Here is a 17,758-nt window from a genome sequence, read left to right on the forward strand (position 1 = left end):
TTATTCATTTTTGATGTTTGTTCATAAGAAGATGCTTGCCTTCCACAAACAGTCTTGCTGTGCTCTTCTTGCCATCAACTTCAGCAGTGTATTCTCCCTCATCATCAAACTGAGAATCATTGATTACAAGAATATGCTTCTTTCCATCTGCAATGATGTCAAATTTTTCTCCAATCTTGAGTATATCAGTGCCCTTAGACCATATAACATTGGCTTCTCTGGTAAGGACACATTCAAATCTTGCTTGGCGCCTCTCAGGGACAGTAACATCTTTTAGGGGCACAGCAAAGTCCAGTTCAATTTCTGGAAGAGAAACAGAACACATCATTTGTAATGTGCTCCATGTGAACTCTGTTTAAGTTGATACCATACTCCATGGTGCATCATACCTTTCACTGTCAGGATAGCTGTAGTAACTGCATTAAGTGCCTGGTAAAGGACTTCACCAGCTTGGTCTAACTTGACTTTGTGCAAGGTTAGGAAGCGTTTTCCTCCTTCAGCTTTGATTTCACATGTCTGGAGAGATGACAGACTTGGTAAATAAAATGCCTATGCCTTACTGCTAGGTATATTTAATAAAGGGATTCTATCAAGATTTTATACACAGTAAAGAGACATCTGGAAAGATTAAATTGCTTTTCAAGGAAAGTTAACACTTTTACTCAATAATAAAACAACGGAGTGCATTTCTTCACCATTCCACACTTTCAAATGTCAGCATCATTCCTAGCAATGTATGTAGGATATTTTTATTATTGTCTGAATAATGTGCTGTAATTGTTCGAGAAAATGAAGCCCTTCAAAATTTACCTTTTATAGCATAAAATTCTCACTTAGAGAACCAGTGTTTTTTTAATCACCATAATGCTTAGCCTTTCTACTTTCTGGACTGAGTAGCAATGACAGAACTGCAAAGATATTACCAAAAAGATTGAAGGGAACCTCTTCACAGTGTTTAAAATTAAATAAATTGCGTTGCAAAATTCAAGCAAGCTTACAGGTGAGGGTCTCAGGACTTCTCCTTTCAGCTTCCATTCACCAGGAACATCATCCTCAGATATTTCTGTATCAAAGTTTGCTGTTTCTTTTTCATAAACCGTAACATCCTCTAATGGCTTCAGAAGTTCAACTTCACGTTCTAGAATGAACAAATGAACACATACATAATTAGGTCAAGTTTCGACAGAGCTTCATAATAATTCAGGTTACCTTTTTGTTTGTTTGTTTAGAGGTTTTTGAACACTGGCCTATGAGCTGATTAAATATAATACAAATAAAAACTTTCTTACCACCAAGGGTCAGTTTAGCTGGGTATCTGCGACCTTCAATTTCCACTGAATATTCCCCAATATCATCAGGGCCAGCATTCTTAACTTTCAGGAAAATTTTCTTTCCTTCTTTCAAGATTTCTGTCTTGTCAGTTGGCTCTGCAGGGATTTCCTCATCTCCTTTAAACCATTTAATGTTTGGTGTATCCTTGACAATGTCACAGCTGAAAGTAGCTGTTCCTTTTGGTTTCACATGCTGGTCTCTTATGGGTTTTACTAACCAGTCTCTTATCACTTCTGCGTGACAAAAAGTTACATAAAAATATACCTTAGCAGAATTTTACTATAAGGAGATGGGTCATAAATAGAAGAAATAAAACTAACAGATTTTGTATTACAACAAGCTTTTAATAGCTGTACAAACCTTATCTGTCCATTTATATTGTAATACTATGATGAAAATCTTTCCTAATCTTAAAACAGACCAAATATCCTACAGAGAAAGGAGGACACGATTTTGATTGCTTACCTACTACCTTAACACAAGACGAGCATGATAGCTCAGAGTCTTCCACAGTAACCGTGTAAGTGCCAGCATCAGCATCATCTGAATCCGTGATCGTGAGGGAATGTGACAAACCAATAATGCCCAGAGCAAATTTCCCAGGCTTGTCTTTGATGATCTTCCCATCCTTCCTCCAGATCACATTTCTTTCTTTGTTTAGCTCACAGGTCAAGTACAGTGGCTGGCCTTTAACCACAGTGACTTCTTCTTCAAGAGTTTTCACAAACTTCACTGGGAGTTCTGTGGGAAACACGACATTTTTATTTGTCTCATTTATATGCAGAAGTGCCTTACATATTAAATCAATATGTGTAGTGATTGATGGAGACAAAAAGCTTCATCTACCAACCACGTAAATTCATGAAGTACCAGTACTTCTAGCTTGAGGAGTAGCTAGCCTTTTAATTATTGATAAACATGAAACAGGGAATACCTTCAACAATGAGTTTGGCTGTAGAGGTCTTCTCTTTGTTCCCCAGTCGTAATACACAAGTATATTCACCAGCATCTGACAGCTGGACATCAATGATATGTAGCTTCCTATCTTTGCCATCAGCAATAAACTTGTGTTTTGGGCTCTCTCGGATGTTACTTCCATCTTTCATCCAGCTGGTAATTGCAGTGGATGGTGAAATAAGGACTTCAAAGATTGCAGAAGACCCAACAGACTCAGCTTCTGTTAGAACTATATCTTTCATCTCCTTCACAAACTTCAGTGGTACAGCCTTGAGTTGGTAAGTGAACGGAGGCTCTTCAGGAGGTTTTTCACCACCACTGCCCGGTCTGAGTTTCCTTCTTTCTGCATCTGCCGGTGAAGGTGTCTTCTTGGCTGTAATTCAGATTGAAATGAATAAACTAATCCTTATTTATTGCTTTTGCTTGTAGGTATTGACTTGTAGTAACCTACCTTTGACTGGACTGATACCCTTTGGAGTTTCTTCTTTCGGTGTCTTGGCCTCTGAAGTAGAACAGCAATATTATTAGGAATGTAGTTAAATATACATACGTACTAAAATTTAGACAAACATTTCTTTTACAAATCAAATTTTCTCTTCCTTTAGCTATATATAAATAAAAGGTGAGGAAGATATAAACATACGTATATATTTATACAACTTATACTGTCTATATCTCAATGGTAAGTTCAATATCTTGAAGCATGGGAAAGACAGATGTTCAGCAGCGTGGAGTGAAAGGCAACTTAGAAGCTCCTACTTCCTCAGTTTATTGTCCTGCCCATTATTTTGTAAATTCTGCCATTCCCTGACACTTTACTCATAATTAGGCCCTTGATCAATACCCACCTGTCAACCAAAATCGCTTAAGTACCTGTTACAAATTATATGAGGTTTTTTTTAGAAAAAACCACACACTTTTACTTATGTAGACAACAAAAATATAAGCTGTATAAATTAAATCCATGTTTCAGGGCAATGTGATACTCTTACAAGTGAGGGATGTTCTGTTAGTTGACCAACTTGTGATGAATCATCTCAGACTTTTGAAAATATTTCCCATGCTATGCTGCTTCTCACCATCATTTTGTGAAAGAAAATATAAAAGCTACTCTTAATGGGAGAATGAAATGAATGAAATGTAGGACAGATTTTTATTGCAGTGGATGGAAAAATGAATACTAGAAAAATGTGTGAGTTTTTCTGAGAAGACAATGGCACACAACATGATTTATGCAGTCTTATGAAAGTGTGAGATTAAGACAATGAACATTGTTCACACAGATGTATGTACAGACAGGTAAGACAAACATGTCAAGAGTGGCTGAATGCCAGTACAGCCAGCTGACAGACTAGATGGAAGTGTGAACTGTGTTAAAGAATGAAAACAAACATCACAATGGCAAACTGTATTCTCCTGAAGCAAATAGTACAAGCACTTCGTGGAAGAATTTGGCAGCAGTCTTCCTCACCTCGTTTTGTGTGAGATTTTGCAGGAACGTCCAGAACTTCACGTGATTCTCCAGGTGCATCCAAATTCCTGTTATCACTCAAAAGTCTGCTGGCCTGCTCAATCATGTGAGCAGGTTCTGATTTCTGATATTCTTTCTCTCCTTCTGCTTTCTTGGGACTTACTATCTTACCTATGTTTGAGGAGTAAGTAACTTCTCCGTTTGTTGGGATTCCTTTGCTTGATGGTATTTTGTCTGAAAGTTTTCCCTTCCCTTTTTTCATGGTAACAGATGTGCTTTTTCCAATGCCACGTTTAGCTGATGTTTTTTCATCTGATGTACCTTCTGTCACTGGAAGTTCTTTTTCTGAAGGCTTCACTTCTTCCACAGTCAAAGAAGATTTCTTTTCTTCAGTTTTTTCTTTGCTGCTTTTGAGAGATGGAGTTTCTTTACATTCGTCCTGAATGGTACAAACTTCTTGAAATTGTTTTTTGTCTTGACTCCCTGGTGGATGAATAGGAACTTTCTTTACTGACTCAGATCTGTCAACATTTTCATCTTTGACTCCTTTTTCATGTTCTCCTATGGAAACTTCACCTTCCATTCCTTCTCCTGTAATCACTGTATCAAATTCTTCTTTTTCCACGGGCAGCTTTTCAGGGGCATCTGACTGCCTTATTTTATCTTTTTTCAAGTGAGTGCTGAAAGTACTTTTCTCTTGCTTCTCTGGTATGACCTTTTTGCCTGTTTTTTTATCATTTAGGAGTGCTTTCTCAGTCAACAATTGTCCTGAACCCTCCTTATAATGAACAACTTCTTCTGCAGAACATTTTTGTCTTGCCTTCCTTTCTACTACTTCTGGCTTAAGAGCAGACGGTTTAAAGGTTATGTAAGCTTTGTCTCTGGGAACGTCCTCATCTTCAGTGGGGTGTTCTAAGACAACATCTTTTCTCAATGCCGGTTCAGCCTCCTCAGACAAGTCTAAGGAATGCTGTTCAGCTGTTGTAAAGTCCAGATTCTCATCTTTCTCATCATCTTGAATAATTTCCAGTTTCTTTGCTTCTTTATTAAGAATCTTATCTATAGGAATTTCAGCTACTGTGGTACCAGACTTCCTAATCCATTGAGTTTTATTTTTTATGTCGTGCTCCTTCATGAATTCTCCAAGAGGAACTTCAGATTTCTCTAGAGTAAAATCTCCTCTCTCTTCCACACTTCTAAGCAGAGGAGTTTCAGCTATTCCTGCCTCTGTGATATCCTTTACAAATGAAGTGTCATCCTTAATGGGAAATTCTTCAGGTTGCAGACTGATTTTTGATTTTGCCTCTTTTCCTAGAAGTCTCTTCCGGTCCCTTAACTCATATGGCTCTCTGGGTATATGTTTAGGTACATAAGTTGACTCAATTACCTCTTCTTTTTCATGCCCGCGAATCTTTTCTTCGTGAAGAACACTAAACTTGTCTGAGATTTTCTCTACAGCACCTGCCCTATGAACAACCGATTTAATTTCATCCCCCTTTTCTTCTCCAGAATCTCTTTCCGCATGTTCAGATGCTATAGAAACCAATTTCAATTCCTCATCAGATAGCCGTGGTTCATCCGTTGCATAAGTAACGTGATCTATTGTAACTTCTGTTTTCTCACCTGCAAGGGTAGTCTTTCTTGAAAGTATAGGTGTCATTTCTGGCTCCTCTTCTTCAGGAGACAAGATAAAATATTTAAGAGCTACTTTCTCCTGCTCATCTCCCTCTGGCTTCAGTATTCCATCAGCTGTTTCCAGTGATACTTTAAACTCAAGTGGCTCTACTGTCTGAATGTCCAGAACTGTCTGCTTAGGACTTACTCTTTCTTCTACAGGCAAGCGTTTCTCAACCGAAATCTTCTTTAACACAATTGATTCAGGCTTTTCTTCTTCCACTGGGGGCATTTTATCTCTATGCTTTAGTACAGATGGTGCATCAGGCTTTTCTGCAGCTACAAAGGTTTCACAGGTAATTTAGAGAGTTAAAAATCCATAAGAATAAGCATCAGGAACAATATATTTTAAGACAAAATTTCCAGCTATACCTGAAATAAAATGAACATAGAACACCTTTTCTCCACACAACAGAAAACTGACAACACAATCACAAAACAAAAGACAGGTAAGAATGGCACAGCCAAACAGTACAGAAGAGCCAAGTAAACCACTGTCATGGTACAGAGCATTATCCCACCAGTCTGCCAATTTAAATCCAATCCAGGTTAAAAGTAGCAGAAAATGACAGCTTTCTAAGGCCTATCTGGTCACCTACATAAAATGGGTTGGTTATGCCACTGCAGGCCTGGCTACATCACCAAATCAATGGCGAAGAGACATTCATGATTAAGGTTCTCAAGTGCCCCAAGATCTGAGCTCTACTGTAACATGAGGCCCTTTGAACAATGGGCGAGCAACATGTACATCAGCTCTACTGATGGACCTCAGGCTCAGAGCGCTTCAGATGGACTGGTTTCTTCACAGTTCTTTTTTCACAGCAGGGTATGATCCAGAGTCCTAAGCACATCAAATGAGGGTAGCCATACTCTAGTTCTTCAACACCACTGTCACTTTTCCTCAGGAGTTCAATAACAAATAAAAAGCAGAAAACTAAACAACAGACGAATTATTTAGAAACACATGTAACCTTTCTTTTGCTATACAGAAATACAAGAAGAGTTCACAAGACATACACCAGAACATAAACAACACCAAGGAATCAACAGAATACACAAACTTCATAGTAGGACAATAAATAAAGGCACACATATCACCATCCAGAAACAAGAGCACAGATTCATCCCAATGGTGTATCAGAGACACTTGTCTTTTAGATTAGGTGATAGTACCTAAAATAACAAGATCCTTGAATAGGACCTCAAATCTTCCTCTAATGAATGAGTTATAGGATTGTACAGCTCTTCATTCTCTTTATTCTGAAGGTATTTAGGTATCTCAGAGAGAAAAACCCTAAATAACATTGAATAAACATAAATACCTGCTTTCTTTCCAACCACGGGAACTGTCACTGGAGTAGTAACAGCTGTTGCTGGTTCTGCTGCTGGTTTTGGAGATTTCAGAGCTGTAAAAAAAAAAAAAAAAAAGAGTTCTCATATATTTGTTCTAATAAATAATTTTGGTTTAAGTTTGATGTTCTGTAGATTGTATGACAGTTCCAGTCTTAGCAATATTAAAGACATTTGGTTAATGTCCTTTTAGCCAGAAATCTCTGAATGGAAAATACTAGATACACAAGAAAGGCTGCACCAGTATTCATAACTAAACATTTCTTACCCACTGCAGGTTTAGGTTCAGGCACAGGAGCTGGGATGGCTGCTTGCTTAGGTTCTGTCATTCCAAACACAACAATTACAAATAAGTTAATTTACATGTTTTGTAATCCCACTGAACATTAAAGTTAGAAGCAGTAATACAGAGAGAGTTAATCAAAGACAGAATTTATTTTTTATATTTTATTTAGCCAGAAAGCAAGAAATTAACTGGAGATGAACACTTGTAAAGCAAGATATGATGCAAAAAAGATAAATTTTTCAAGCACTGAAGAATTAAAGGCGACAAGAAATCCAGAAGAATGCAAAGTGGTTAATCATGACACAATAGTCATGGACAGACTGGATGATAGTAATGCATTAGGTTAAGACAGCACGATACTCAGCAAAGAATATCATTTAGTTGCTGCAATAAGGAAAAAGAACACCACACGTCTATACCTTTTGGTGGTTCAGGCACATGTTTCTCCTCTTTTTTAATGACCGGTATCTCAGTTTTCTTCTTCGGAACTTCTGGGACTTTAAAATATTATTTTTATTTTGTAAGATAGAATGAAACACCTTGAATCCCCAAATACAATTTTCTCAAATATATTTAAAATTTTAATTCTTTTTAGTCATAAACAGTTTCAGATGTTCATAAAGTTTAGGAATATGTATTTTTAAGAGTGAGATTTGAATAAATTAGAAACACTAAATGGACAAAAGACAAATATTTGCAAAACATTAACTAAAAGAATGCTTGTTTCCCTGTAGTTATATTTTCATCATTATTCTAAAATATTTGTAAAGTTCTCTTCTATACACAGTGAAGACTGAGAAACAATCCCAAAATGCAGAATTCAGACCCAAATGTGGATGTCAAATTTGGCTGTGCTTTCAGCAAAGCTTTAATTTACATAATTAGGTTAATCATCTCTTAAAATCTCACTTTCATTCATGAATTTAAGAGAATACTACTTAAAAGTGGGATTTTTTTTTTTTTAATTATACTTTACCAGATAAATTTGAATGCAATCTAGTACCTTCAGGTTTCTTAATTTTTTCTACTGGTGTAGGTACTGGTTTAACTTCTGGTTTAGGTTCTTTTTCTGGTTTAGGTTCTTCCTCTTCTGATTTCTTTTTAAGAACTTCAAAAGAAAAATAATTTAATTTTTTAAGGCACAGGTAAACAAAAGAATAAGACTGTGAACAAGGTAAAAGATTGAAAATATATCAACAATCATGAAGAAACCGGAATGTAAAATATGTAGTTCAATATTAATGGAAGATTTTGTGTAACTATTCAAGATACTATTCTGAAAGCATTTAAAATTCAAAGTCATCCAGAGCAAAAAGATGCTTATATTAACAGCAGTGTGTCTGAGAGGAAAGATGTCAATGTTAACTGTCTATGATAGAATAAAATTTCTTATAATATTTTATCATGAATTTCTTATCATATTTAAATGATGACTTATGATACATAATTATGCATTAAAAACTGCAGTTACACGTGATTTTCAGGGGAAAAATTGCAGGATTAAACTCAACTTCAGTGAGAGAACAAGACTGAATCTGCAAGTGTTATATTTGGAGAGTTTAAATTTATACAATGTCTGTTTTTCATTTTACTTATTTCACTTATTTTTGTCCTGTCAGATATGAGTCTTGGATATCTAATGATACGGTCATCTGAAAAACTGAATATCTGCATTTTATTATGTTGTCTGAAATTTGAAGGTCAGCTTCAAGGTACATGGGCATGAATCATCCCTCTGTGGTATTTTAAAGAGAACTGAAATTAGTGCTTCCATTTTCTAAGCAATAATTGAGCATGAAGTGATTCAGAAGGTTCCAGACTTTGCAGGAAAGGAGACTGATATCGGATAGTACCACGGGGTCCTACAATCTGCGAAGTACTTCTAAGTAAACCATAAAAGAGAATACACATGCTACATATGTGACTTTAATGACATTTACACTGTCACAGGAAAATATTTAGGGATCCAGAAGCTGAACATAGTGTAAAACTGTCAACTCTAGTAAGGACTTTACAGAGAATAAGAAAACAGAAGAGAGTTATAGGGAACCAGATTTTCAGTGTTCTGCTCTCTTTTCATCACAGATCCTTTGGATCTGATGGATTTTCAGGGTATTCCCACTTAATTCCTGCAACTATAAAGTCTTTTCCCAAGAAAAAGACATTGTTTGTGTAATTGCCCATAACACACATAAAACAATGTTACTTAGGGGAATATACTGAACAATGTTGATATGCTGGGTTTTTTGAAACAGAATCAAGTTATTATACCTCTTTTCAAAACAACTTCTTCTTTTGGTGGAGGAGTAACTTCAGGAATTACTCTGCGAGGTTTCTTTACAAGTCCAGGCACTTAAAAGAATATAATTCAAGATTTTATTATGGGTTCATAACAGTAGTAAGAGCTAACTAACAACTAACCATTACAAACACACAGATCAAATGCTGGTCCACTACTGAATATTAAAGTAAAAGTAAAACTACTGAGATTGAAGTAAATAATTTTAATACTCTTTCAATATTATTTGCATACAGTCTTCTTCTAGGCTTACGCATAAGAGGAAATTTTCATCCAAATCAACAAAAGAGAAGTATGGTTTGACAAAACCATAAAGGTTATGTATTCAAAGACAGTTACCACAGTAACATTTTTATCTCCTTTCCCTCCCTCATCACAGGCTTATGTTACATATCTGTTAATCTGAACTGTCTATCTATGATGTTCCTAAATTTAATTTCTAAACTTGGAACAGAATTAAGAAGAGATGTTCACTGGTTAGCTACTTAGCTTGTCTTAAGCTCCAGTATATATGAAAAATATCAGGCAGTACTTGCCAAGCGGCTTGCTCAATTCAATATTCATCTCCATCTCTGGAAAGTGTTGTCTCACAGAAATGAATTACATTTCAGACAAATAATAAACCAAGTACGTTTGAACAATGCTATATGTATTTAAACAGTATATTATTTTTTATTTCTCCCTAAGAAGAGAACCAAAATGATCATCTACCCCAGTGACAAAACTCATAAAAACTCTTTCACTCTTCTGTGATTCCGTCTCTTGCATCTCATGAATTGCATGATGGGACATTAAAGTGGACACAAATATAACATGAACATATAAATCCAAGACTTGAGTCCACTGTTGAGCATAATCTAACACAGACAGCTTTTTGATATTTCTGAGCAAATTAAAGAAGAAGAAGATACTGAGAACTACAACTTTCAGCTATGAGAGGCTTAATTTCAATAAGATTCTTTTATTAGCTAGGTACCTTTAGCCGGTGGGGGTTCCAATTTTGGAGGCTCAACAGGTTTTGCAGCCACGACTTTCTTCCTTGATTCAGGAGCTTTAAAGAAAATTATTTGAATTTTACCATACACATAATTAGATTCAAAAAAGAGAAGAATTTTTTAAAAAAATCCAAACAACTGACTAATACAATTGACATAATAGAAAGAAAAGAGCTACAAAGCTAAGATTCTGGCTGACTAACTGATTAGAAGAAGTCAGATGATCTGTAGGAACCTGCTGGGGATACGTTTCATTTATAAGAACATGTTAAAGAGAGAAGAATTATGTTAAGGATAGAAGAATGTGTTAACTTGGTTAAGATTTTTTTTTAAATAAATTGGTTTTTTTCTGTAACTATTTAAAAGAATCCATGTAAACTGACTTGGTATACACTGGTAAAAATTCATGAGGGATTGAGTGTTAGTAAGGCGCACTATTAGAGCAATAGTAAATTAGAAAAGAAAAAAATGATCCAAAGTGATATGTTTTAAAGCATGCTTTTCAAGATTCATCAGTATAATTTAAATGGATTATATGTTTGAGTTCCCACTGTTAATTGTGGCTTCAGATGATTATACCTTTAAGTAGTTCTTTTGCCATTTTAATATCTTCTTTTGGTGGAGTAGGTGGTCGTGGTTTTCGTTTTTCAGGGATCTTCTTTTCAGGTTCCGGCGCTTTAAATAACATTAGGTAGATTTACTATACATTTACTACCACAGTAGTTACGTGAAGAGTAATTTACAAATGTAAAGACAGTCATTTTCCATTTCCAGTGAAGCCAGTGAAAAAATCTCATTGAATTAAAAGGGAGCATGAAAAAGGCTTAGGCTATTGCTTTGCAGCATGCACACAGTACAAATACCCAAGATGACTTAAGAAAGCATGTTAATAACACAAGAACAAAGGTGGGAAACCAAATGACAGGAAGACTCTCATTGACAAGAAACAAAATGAAAGCATTTAAAAAAAAAATCTGTATGTTGTATCTGGAATTAAGAGATTAGAACTCATTTCCAAAACATAGTAACAGAGGAAGAATGATGCAGAGACCTACAACATACAGGCACGTGTGCGAAGAATGACAGAGAAAAAGACCAACTGCACAGTAATGAAAGAAAGGTGTCCGGCAGCCTCTAGGTAGGTACTTTGTATACCTTCAACTGGTAAAGCTTCCTCTACTTCTGCAACTGGAATTTCTTCTGCTTCTTCAGACTCAATCTCCTTTACGATTTCATATTCTTTAAAGAATATTGATAACTGGTGTAAGTTCCCAATTATAAGATTGTTTCACATGAACAATTATGTATCACTAAAAAGAAAGCTACTCGGTAGACACAGACAAATACATGTTAGGATAAGTAATCACTCAGTATCTATTACCTTTGCAGTTAATGCATGCTTTTGAAAAACTACTCTCTTTGTATGTAAAATGAATCAGGGTGGTCTGAAGGACAACATTTTTTATTTGTGCAATATTAACTAAACATTAAATTTGTGGATGAGTCTTTGTAACTGGAAAGAATAAAAACTTCAACTCTCTCAAGTCATTTAAGAATATAATAGCAATATAAACTATTATAAAATATAGGTTTTGAGAGATTCAAATTTAGTGGGAATTGATTATTATATTAAAAAGAGACAGAATTTGTGAGGAACATCCTGTTAAGGAGCATATGTGACTTGAAAATATTTAATTCTGAAAGTGATATTTTATTTCCAAATATGAAAATAAAATAGTAGATACAAGAAACACAGACTGGTATCATCTAAAATATGAACAGAACAATTTACAAACATTACAATGGGGGAAAAAGGATAATGTCTATTTTAATGCTTTTGTTTGGAAGAACAGGACAAAGGATTGTCCTTACAGTAACAGCTATGATGGCATATACCTTCACTTGGGAGTGGTTCAGGTATTTTAGGAACAGCAACAGGTACTTCCTCCTCTGGGACAGGTTTCTCGGGCACCTCAGACACTTTAAAAAATATTAGTTCCTTTTATTTTCATGTATATAAATGAACATAGGAAACATAAAAAAGACAAAGACACCTAACACACAGAAAATCACAGTGAGTAACAGTGGCCATAATCACAAAAGACTGACTATACTCCAAACAGTCTTTCCCAAGGTAGTCTACATACAACTGCCACATTTTATAGACTCACTTACGAACAAAGAAAAAAGAAAAGAACAGAAAACATTTCTTCTCAGGAGGTGCCTCCTGGCAATATATACCTTTGGCTGGAGGAAGCTCTGGCTTTTTAAATTCTGGCTTTTTAGGTGTTGTAAGAGACACTTTCTCTTCTCGGACAGTTCTCTCTGGCACTTCAGGTGCTTTAAAGATATTAGTAAATTTTCATTTTTGTGAACATTAAGATACGTACATACATACAACGGCATGCAGTGAAAAGTGCAACGACTAAAAAGAGTAAGGCATTTAAAACATGAAGAAGATTACAAGTGACAGATTATTCACTCAGATACCTAAGCACTGTGTACATCAATGAAAAAAGGGAAAAAGCATTCAGAGAACAGGGAAAAGGAGAGGTGCAGTCGCTGATGCATGTACCTTTAACTGAAGGAACTTTAGGTTTTTTAAGGACAGGCACAGGCTCAGGAATTTTTGGCACAGCCACAGGCTCTGGTTTCTTGGGCACAGCCACAGGCTTCTTTGGTACTGCCACAGGTTTCTCGACCACAGGCTCTGGTTTCTTGGGCACAGCCACAGGCTTCTTTGGTACTGCCACAGGTTTCTCGACCACAGCCACAGGCTTCTTGGGCACAGCCACAGGCTTTGGGGGAACAATCACTTGCACCTCCTCTTCTGGTTCTTCCTCCTCGGCCACCTCAGGCACTTTAAAGATATTAGCTCCTTTTACTTAACCGAGCCAAAGGTCAGGCACACACAGACATAAGAGGACCAAATGCCTCTCTCGCCCCCTCCCCGCAGAAGGCAGGGGGGCAGAGGGCACTCAGCACCGCAGCAACCCAGAGGGCACGGCAGGCTCTTTCAGAACACCACCGTATACCTTCAGCTGGAGGAGCTTCTGGCTCTCCAGGCTCTGCAACCGGTGCCACCTCTTCGGGTGCTTCCTCCTCCTCTTCCTCTTCTGGGACCTCTGCCTCAGGCACCTCGGGCACTTCAAAGATATTAGTGCGTTTCATTTTACACTGGTGAAAACACGTGCCAAGGAGGAACAAAAACCAGGGCAACACAGACACAGAAGATCACGACCGCCAGCTCAAAACCTCCCGCGCGCGTGCAGCACCGTTTACCCAGCATGCACAACCCTGAGAATCTCAGACAGGAAACAGAGACAGGCCAAGAGAGGGCAGGACAACGCTTAAGAGAAGATGATTAAGTATCTTCTTTGTTAAGTAATCTGTGAAGACAGGTACCTCTGGGTGCTGGAAGCTCTGGTGCTTTGGCAATGGCCACAGGTACTCTTTCCTCACGAGTAGCCTTCCTGGGCACCTCAGGGACTTCAAAGATATTAGTAACAGTCAGTTTTATACATTAAACAGGAAGATGAACAACGAAATGTAAGCTAGAGATGCGCTCATGAAAGCAACCCAACTGGTCTCACGGTATCAACCCGTGTCTGTCTCTCTCACTCACATACACACAAAACCACACACGGGCAAAAACACAGAGTGGTGAGGCCACACGGGTTCTGCGAGAAAGCTGTTGACTATGGTCAGGTACAGCTCGAGGGTGACGGATGCATTAGGATATACCCGCTCTGTCCTCAGCAGCCTTCCCTCCCTGGGAGGAGGGACTGTCATTCTCAGCCCCGCTGGGATCTGACTTTTCCCTGGGAGCAACCCCTGTCCGTATCTTATCTGTCACCATTCCTCATAAATCTGCTGGTGTTTTGCATTCAGCAGCGTGGGCAGTGACAGCGTGAGGAACTCAGTACTTCTCCTTTGTCCCTGCTTTGGTCCTTCTACATTACCATTCTTTCTTTATGCTTTTCTTTTTATTGGCTTATTTTCTTATCCTATTTAGCTTTCTTGCCTCAATTTTCCCTTCATTGTGACAATGTCCACAGCCTGTGTGGTACAGCGGTTTTGATAAACATTTCTTCTTCATTATAAACTCTTAAATTATCAGCATTTTCTATTACCGCTTGATATGCCGTCACTTCTTACTGCCCTCACATGTGCATTTCTGAGTAAAAATGGATTTTTCGTTTTGAAAGATTCATGTCTATCATATAAACTAACTGAGACTGTGAAAGAGTCATGGAGATGTTCACTGTGTCAACTGAAGATTACAAAATTTGGCAGTAATCGGAAAAACCTATGCTCAAGTTTTAAATTGTAACCTTTTAGTATCTGCTAATTCAAAATATGCAAACAAAACAGTAAATTCAAAATATCATTTGGGTTGTTTATACAAAATACTAGATAATTGAATTCCTAACTGATACACAGCACAGAATGCAGAAATTTCAGGTAATCACAAATGGACAGGATAACAGATGTCAGAAGGAACACGTAAGACAGTAAGAAACAGTCTCATTCAGGCTGATGTACATGGTGACAGGTACCTCGAACTGGTTTAAGTTCTGGCTTTTTTGGCGCAGTAACAGGTGTGGGCTCTTCCAGAACACCTTTCTTGGGCACCTTGGGCACTTCAAAGATATTAGTATATTTTAGTTTTGTGGGCACTACAGATGTATATGAAACAGTAAGACAATCAATAGTACATGCATGCAGTCTTCTTTGAGAAAGTGCTGTGGTTACAGTCAGTCACCAGTTACGCTTTGCTTCAAACACGTGGAATGACCAGGGTGTCAAATATATCACAGAGGAGATGGGAATTATGAGTCAAGATTAAAATGTAGAAAATGTATGCCCTCTTTGTAAACAGCTGATCAGAGACTTATTTATGGAATCTTACTGTATTTGATTATCAGTCATGTATCATTCATGACTACTTTGTCATTGTAACATAATTATTTTAGAAAAGTAACATTTGATTTATCACTCCCATGTTTTTGATATCAATTATTTCCATTCTTTACACCTTCACTTCATTTTCAGTTTCTCACAGTTCTTGCCTTGTAGATTCTATTTTTTACAGAAATATAAACTTTGTCTCCTTTCTTTTGGATTGTATTAATGACTTTTTCATGTACTAACAAGATCGTCGTCAGACATACCCAATCTTTTGGTAGCAAATCTACCTCACGTACACTGGCATTAAGTTACTTTTAAAGTTGTGGAGAACTGATATTGCTGCTGCCATCCAGCAATACCGTCTATTAGAATAGCCAGGGATGCAACTCTATATTCTTTAAACTGAGGAATTATTTGCAGGCTTTTCTTCAGAACAACACATTATTCTGTTTAAACTAAGCATTCAGTAAATGTTTGTTCTTAAAGTTTACAAAAAGTTCAGAAAGCTGCAGATATTTTTCAAGGAATTGAATCTAGTTTTTCCGTCATGTTTTTGACACTCCGTATTGCACTTCGCGTTTTTTATGCAGCTATCTCTGATAGGTCATGACCAGAAAAATTATTTCAACTTAAATACAGAAGAGCATAATGTTTCTTTCTAATGATGATAGTACAGTAATGACATGTACCTTTGACTGTTGGTGGTTCTGGTTTTTTGGGTACAGCAACAGGCGTTTTTTCTTGCGGGACAGCTTTCTTGGACACCTTCAGCACTTTAAAGATATTATTTCCTCTTAATTTCACAGTTAAAAAAACATAAAAGATCATAACCTTATGACAAAATCAAAGACTTTAGATATTTTTAACACCATAACATTTATCTAGAGACTGGTTGGTTAGTCACATATGCAAAGACAGGCACAGCAGAGGCAAGGGGTAGAGGACACGTAACAAATCGTATACAAAAGAAGGGATAATAAATGAAAATATTAATCAATATAGTAAAATAAAAAAGTAACTTTCCCCAGAAGATATACCTTTAGCTTGTGGAGCTTCTGGTTTCATTGGCACAGCCACAGGCTTCTTGGGCACAGCCACAGGCTTTGGGGGAACGACCACTGGCACCTCCTCTTCTGGCTCTTCCTCCTCGGCCACCTCAGGCACTTTAAAGATATTAGCTCCTTTTACTTGACCGAGCTAAAGGTCATCAAAAAGCCAAATGGCAAGCAGCAAAGCAGGAAAGGAAACCCTTGACAGACTACCGGGGAGTACTCTTCAGACAACCACTCTTCCTTCAGGGGGACTACTCGCAGCAAAGAGCCAAAGTATGGGCTTGTGAGCACGTGGTGGCTCACGAGCCACCCCCTCTCCTGAAGGCACGTGCGGGCACACACAGACATAAGAGGACCAAATGCCTCTCTCGCCCCCTCCCCACAGAAGGCAGGGGGGCAGAGGGCACTCAGCACCGCAGCAACCCAGAGGGCACGGCAGGCTCTTTCAGAACACCACCGTATACCTTCAGCTGGAGGAGCTTCTGGCTCTCCAGGCTCTGCAACTGGTGCCACCTCTTCGGGTGCTTCCTCCTCCTCTTCCTCTTCTGGGACCTCTGCCTCAGGCACCTCGGGCACTTCAAAGATATTAGTGCGTTTCATTTTACACTGGTGAAAACACGTGCCAAGGAGGAACAAAAACCAGGGCAACACAGACACAGAAGATCACGACCGCCAGCTCAAAACCTCCCACGCGCGTGCAGCACCGTTTACCCAGCATGCACAACCCTGAGAATCTCAGACAGGAAACAGAGACAGGCCAAGAAAGGGCAGGACAACGCTTAAGAGAAGATGATTAAGTATCTTCTTTGTTAAGTAATCTGTGAAGACAGGTACCTCTGGGTGCTGGAAGCTCTGGTGCTTTGGCAATGGCCACAGGTACTCTTTCCTCACGAGTAGCCTTCCTGGGCACCTCAGGGACTTCAAAGATATTAGTAACAGTCAGTTTTATACATTAAACAGGAAGATGAACAACGAAACGTAAGCTAGAGATGCGCTCATGAAAGCAACCCAACTGGTCTCACGGTATCAACCCGTGTCTGTCTCTCTCACTCACATACACACAAAACCACACACGGGCAAAAACACAGAGTGGTGAGGCCACACGGGTTCTGCGAGAAAGCTGTTGACTATGGTCAGGTACAGCTCGAGGGTGACGGATGCATTAGGATATACCCGCTCTGTCCTCAGCAGCCTTCCCTCCCTGGGAGGAGGGACTGTCATTCTCAGCCCCGCTGGGATCTGACTTTTCCCTGGGAGCAACCCCTGTCCGTATCTTATCTGTCACCATTCCTCATAAATCTGCTGGTGTTTTGCATTCAGCAGCGTGGGCAGTGACAGCGTGAGGAACAGCAATCCCATCATCATTACTATTCCTTTTCCCCATTTCTGTTCTGGTTTTTCAGCTCGTTCGCAGTATAAGTATGTGCGAGT

The 17,758-nt window shown here is 38.1% G+C and overlaps 1 protein-coding gene across 39 annotated transcripts in view; it reads right to left on the reverse strand.

The window, feature by feature from the left end:
• The window catches only part of TTN (titin), a 244,262-nt gene that overhangs the window by 99,702 nt on the left and 126,802 nt on the right, over positions 1-17,758 (reverse strand). For 32 of the 39 annotated variants that reach the window (XM_054210417.1, XM_054210392.1, XM_054210385.1 and 29 more), the window contains 24 exons: positions 16,792-16,902; positions 16,313-16,438; positions 15,965-16,048; positions 14,924-15,007; positions 13,770-13,853; positions 13,400-13,510; positions 12,940-13,224; positions 12,606-12,704; positions 12,261-12,344; positions 11,520-11,603; positions 10,944-11,039; positions 10,346-10,420; positions 9,342-9,422; positions 8,074-8,178; positions 7,490-7,567; positions 7,053-7,106; positions 6,757-6,840; positions 2,741-2,791; positions 2,267-2,662; positions 1,798-2,073; positions 1,290-1,565; positions 999-1,138; positions 390-516; positions 40-303 (listed from right to left, as the gene is read on the reverse strand). In XM_054210417.1, the coding sequence (XP_054066392.1) occupies positions 40-303; positions 390-516; positions 999-1,138; positions 1,290-1,565; positions 1,798-2,073; positions 2,267-2,662; positions 2,741-2,791; positions 6,757-6,840; positions 7,053-7,106; positions 7,490-7,567; positions 8,074-8,178; positions 9,342-9,422; positions 10,346-10,420; positions 10,944-11,039; positions 11,520-11,603; positions 12,261-12,344; positions 12,606-12,704; positions 12,940-13,224; positions 13,400-13,510; positions 13,770-13,853; positions 14,924-15,007; positions 15,965-16,048; positions 16,313-16,438; positions 16,792-16,902 (3,255 nt within the window). The remainder of the gene's footprint in view (positions 1-39; positions 304-389; positions 517-998; positions 1,139-1,289; positions 1,566-1,797; positions 2,074-2,266; positions 2,663-2,740; positions 2,792-6,756; positions 6,841-7,052; positions 7,107-7,489; positions 7,568-8,073; positions 8,179-9,341; positions 9,423-10,345; positions 10,421-10,943; positions 11,040-11,519; positions 11,604-12,260; positions 12,345-12,605; positions 12,705-12,939; positions 13,225-13,399; positions 13,511-13,769; positions 13,854-14,923; positions 15,008-15,964; positions 16,049-16,312; positions 16,439-16,791; positions 16,903-17,758) is intronic. The other 7 variants (XM_054210384.1, XM_054210389.1, XM_054210395.1 and 4 more) reach the window with 7 other exon arrangements.

Source organism: Rissa tridactyla, chromosome 7, assembly GCF_028500815.1.
Source record: "Rissa tridactyla isolate bRisTri1 chromosome 7, bRisTri1.patW.cur.20221130, whole genome shotgun sequence".
Lineage (NCBI taxonomy): Eukaryota > Metazoa > Chordata > Aves > Charadriiformes > Laridae > Rissa > Rissa tridactyla.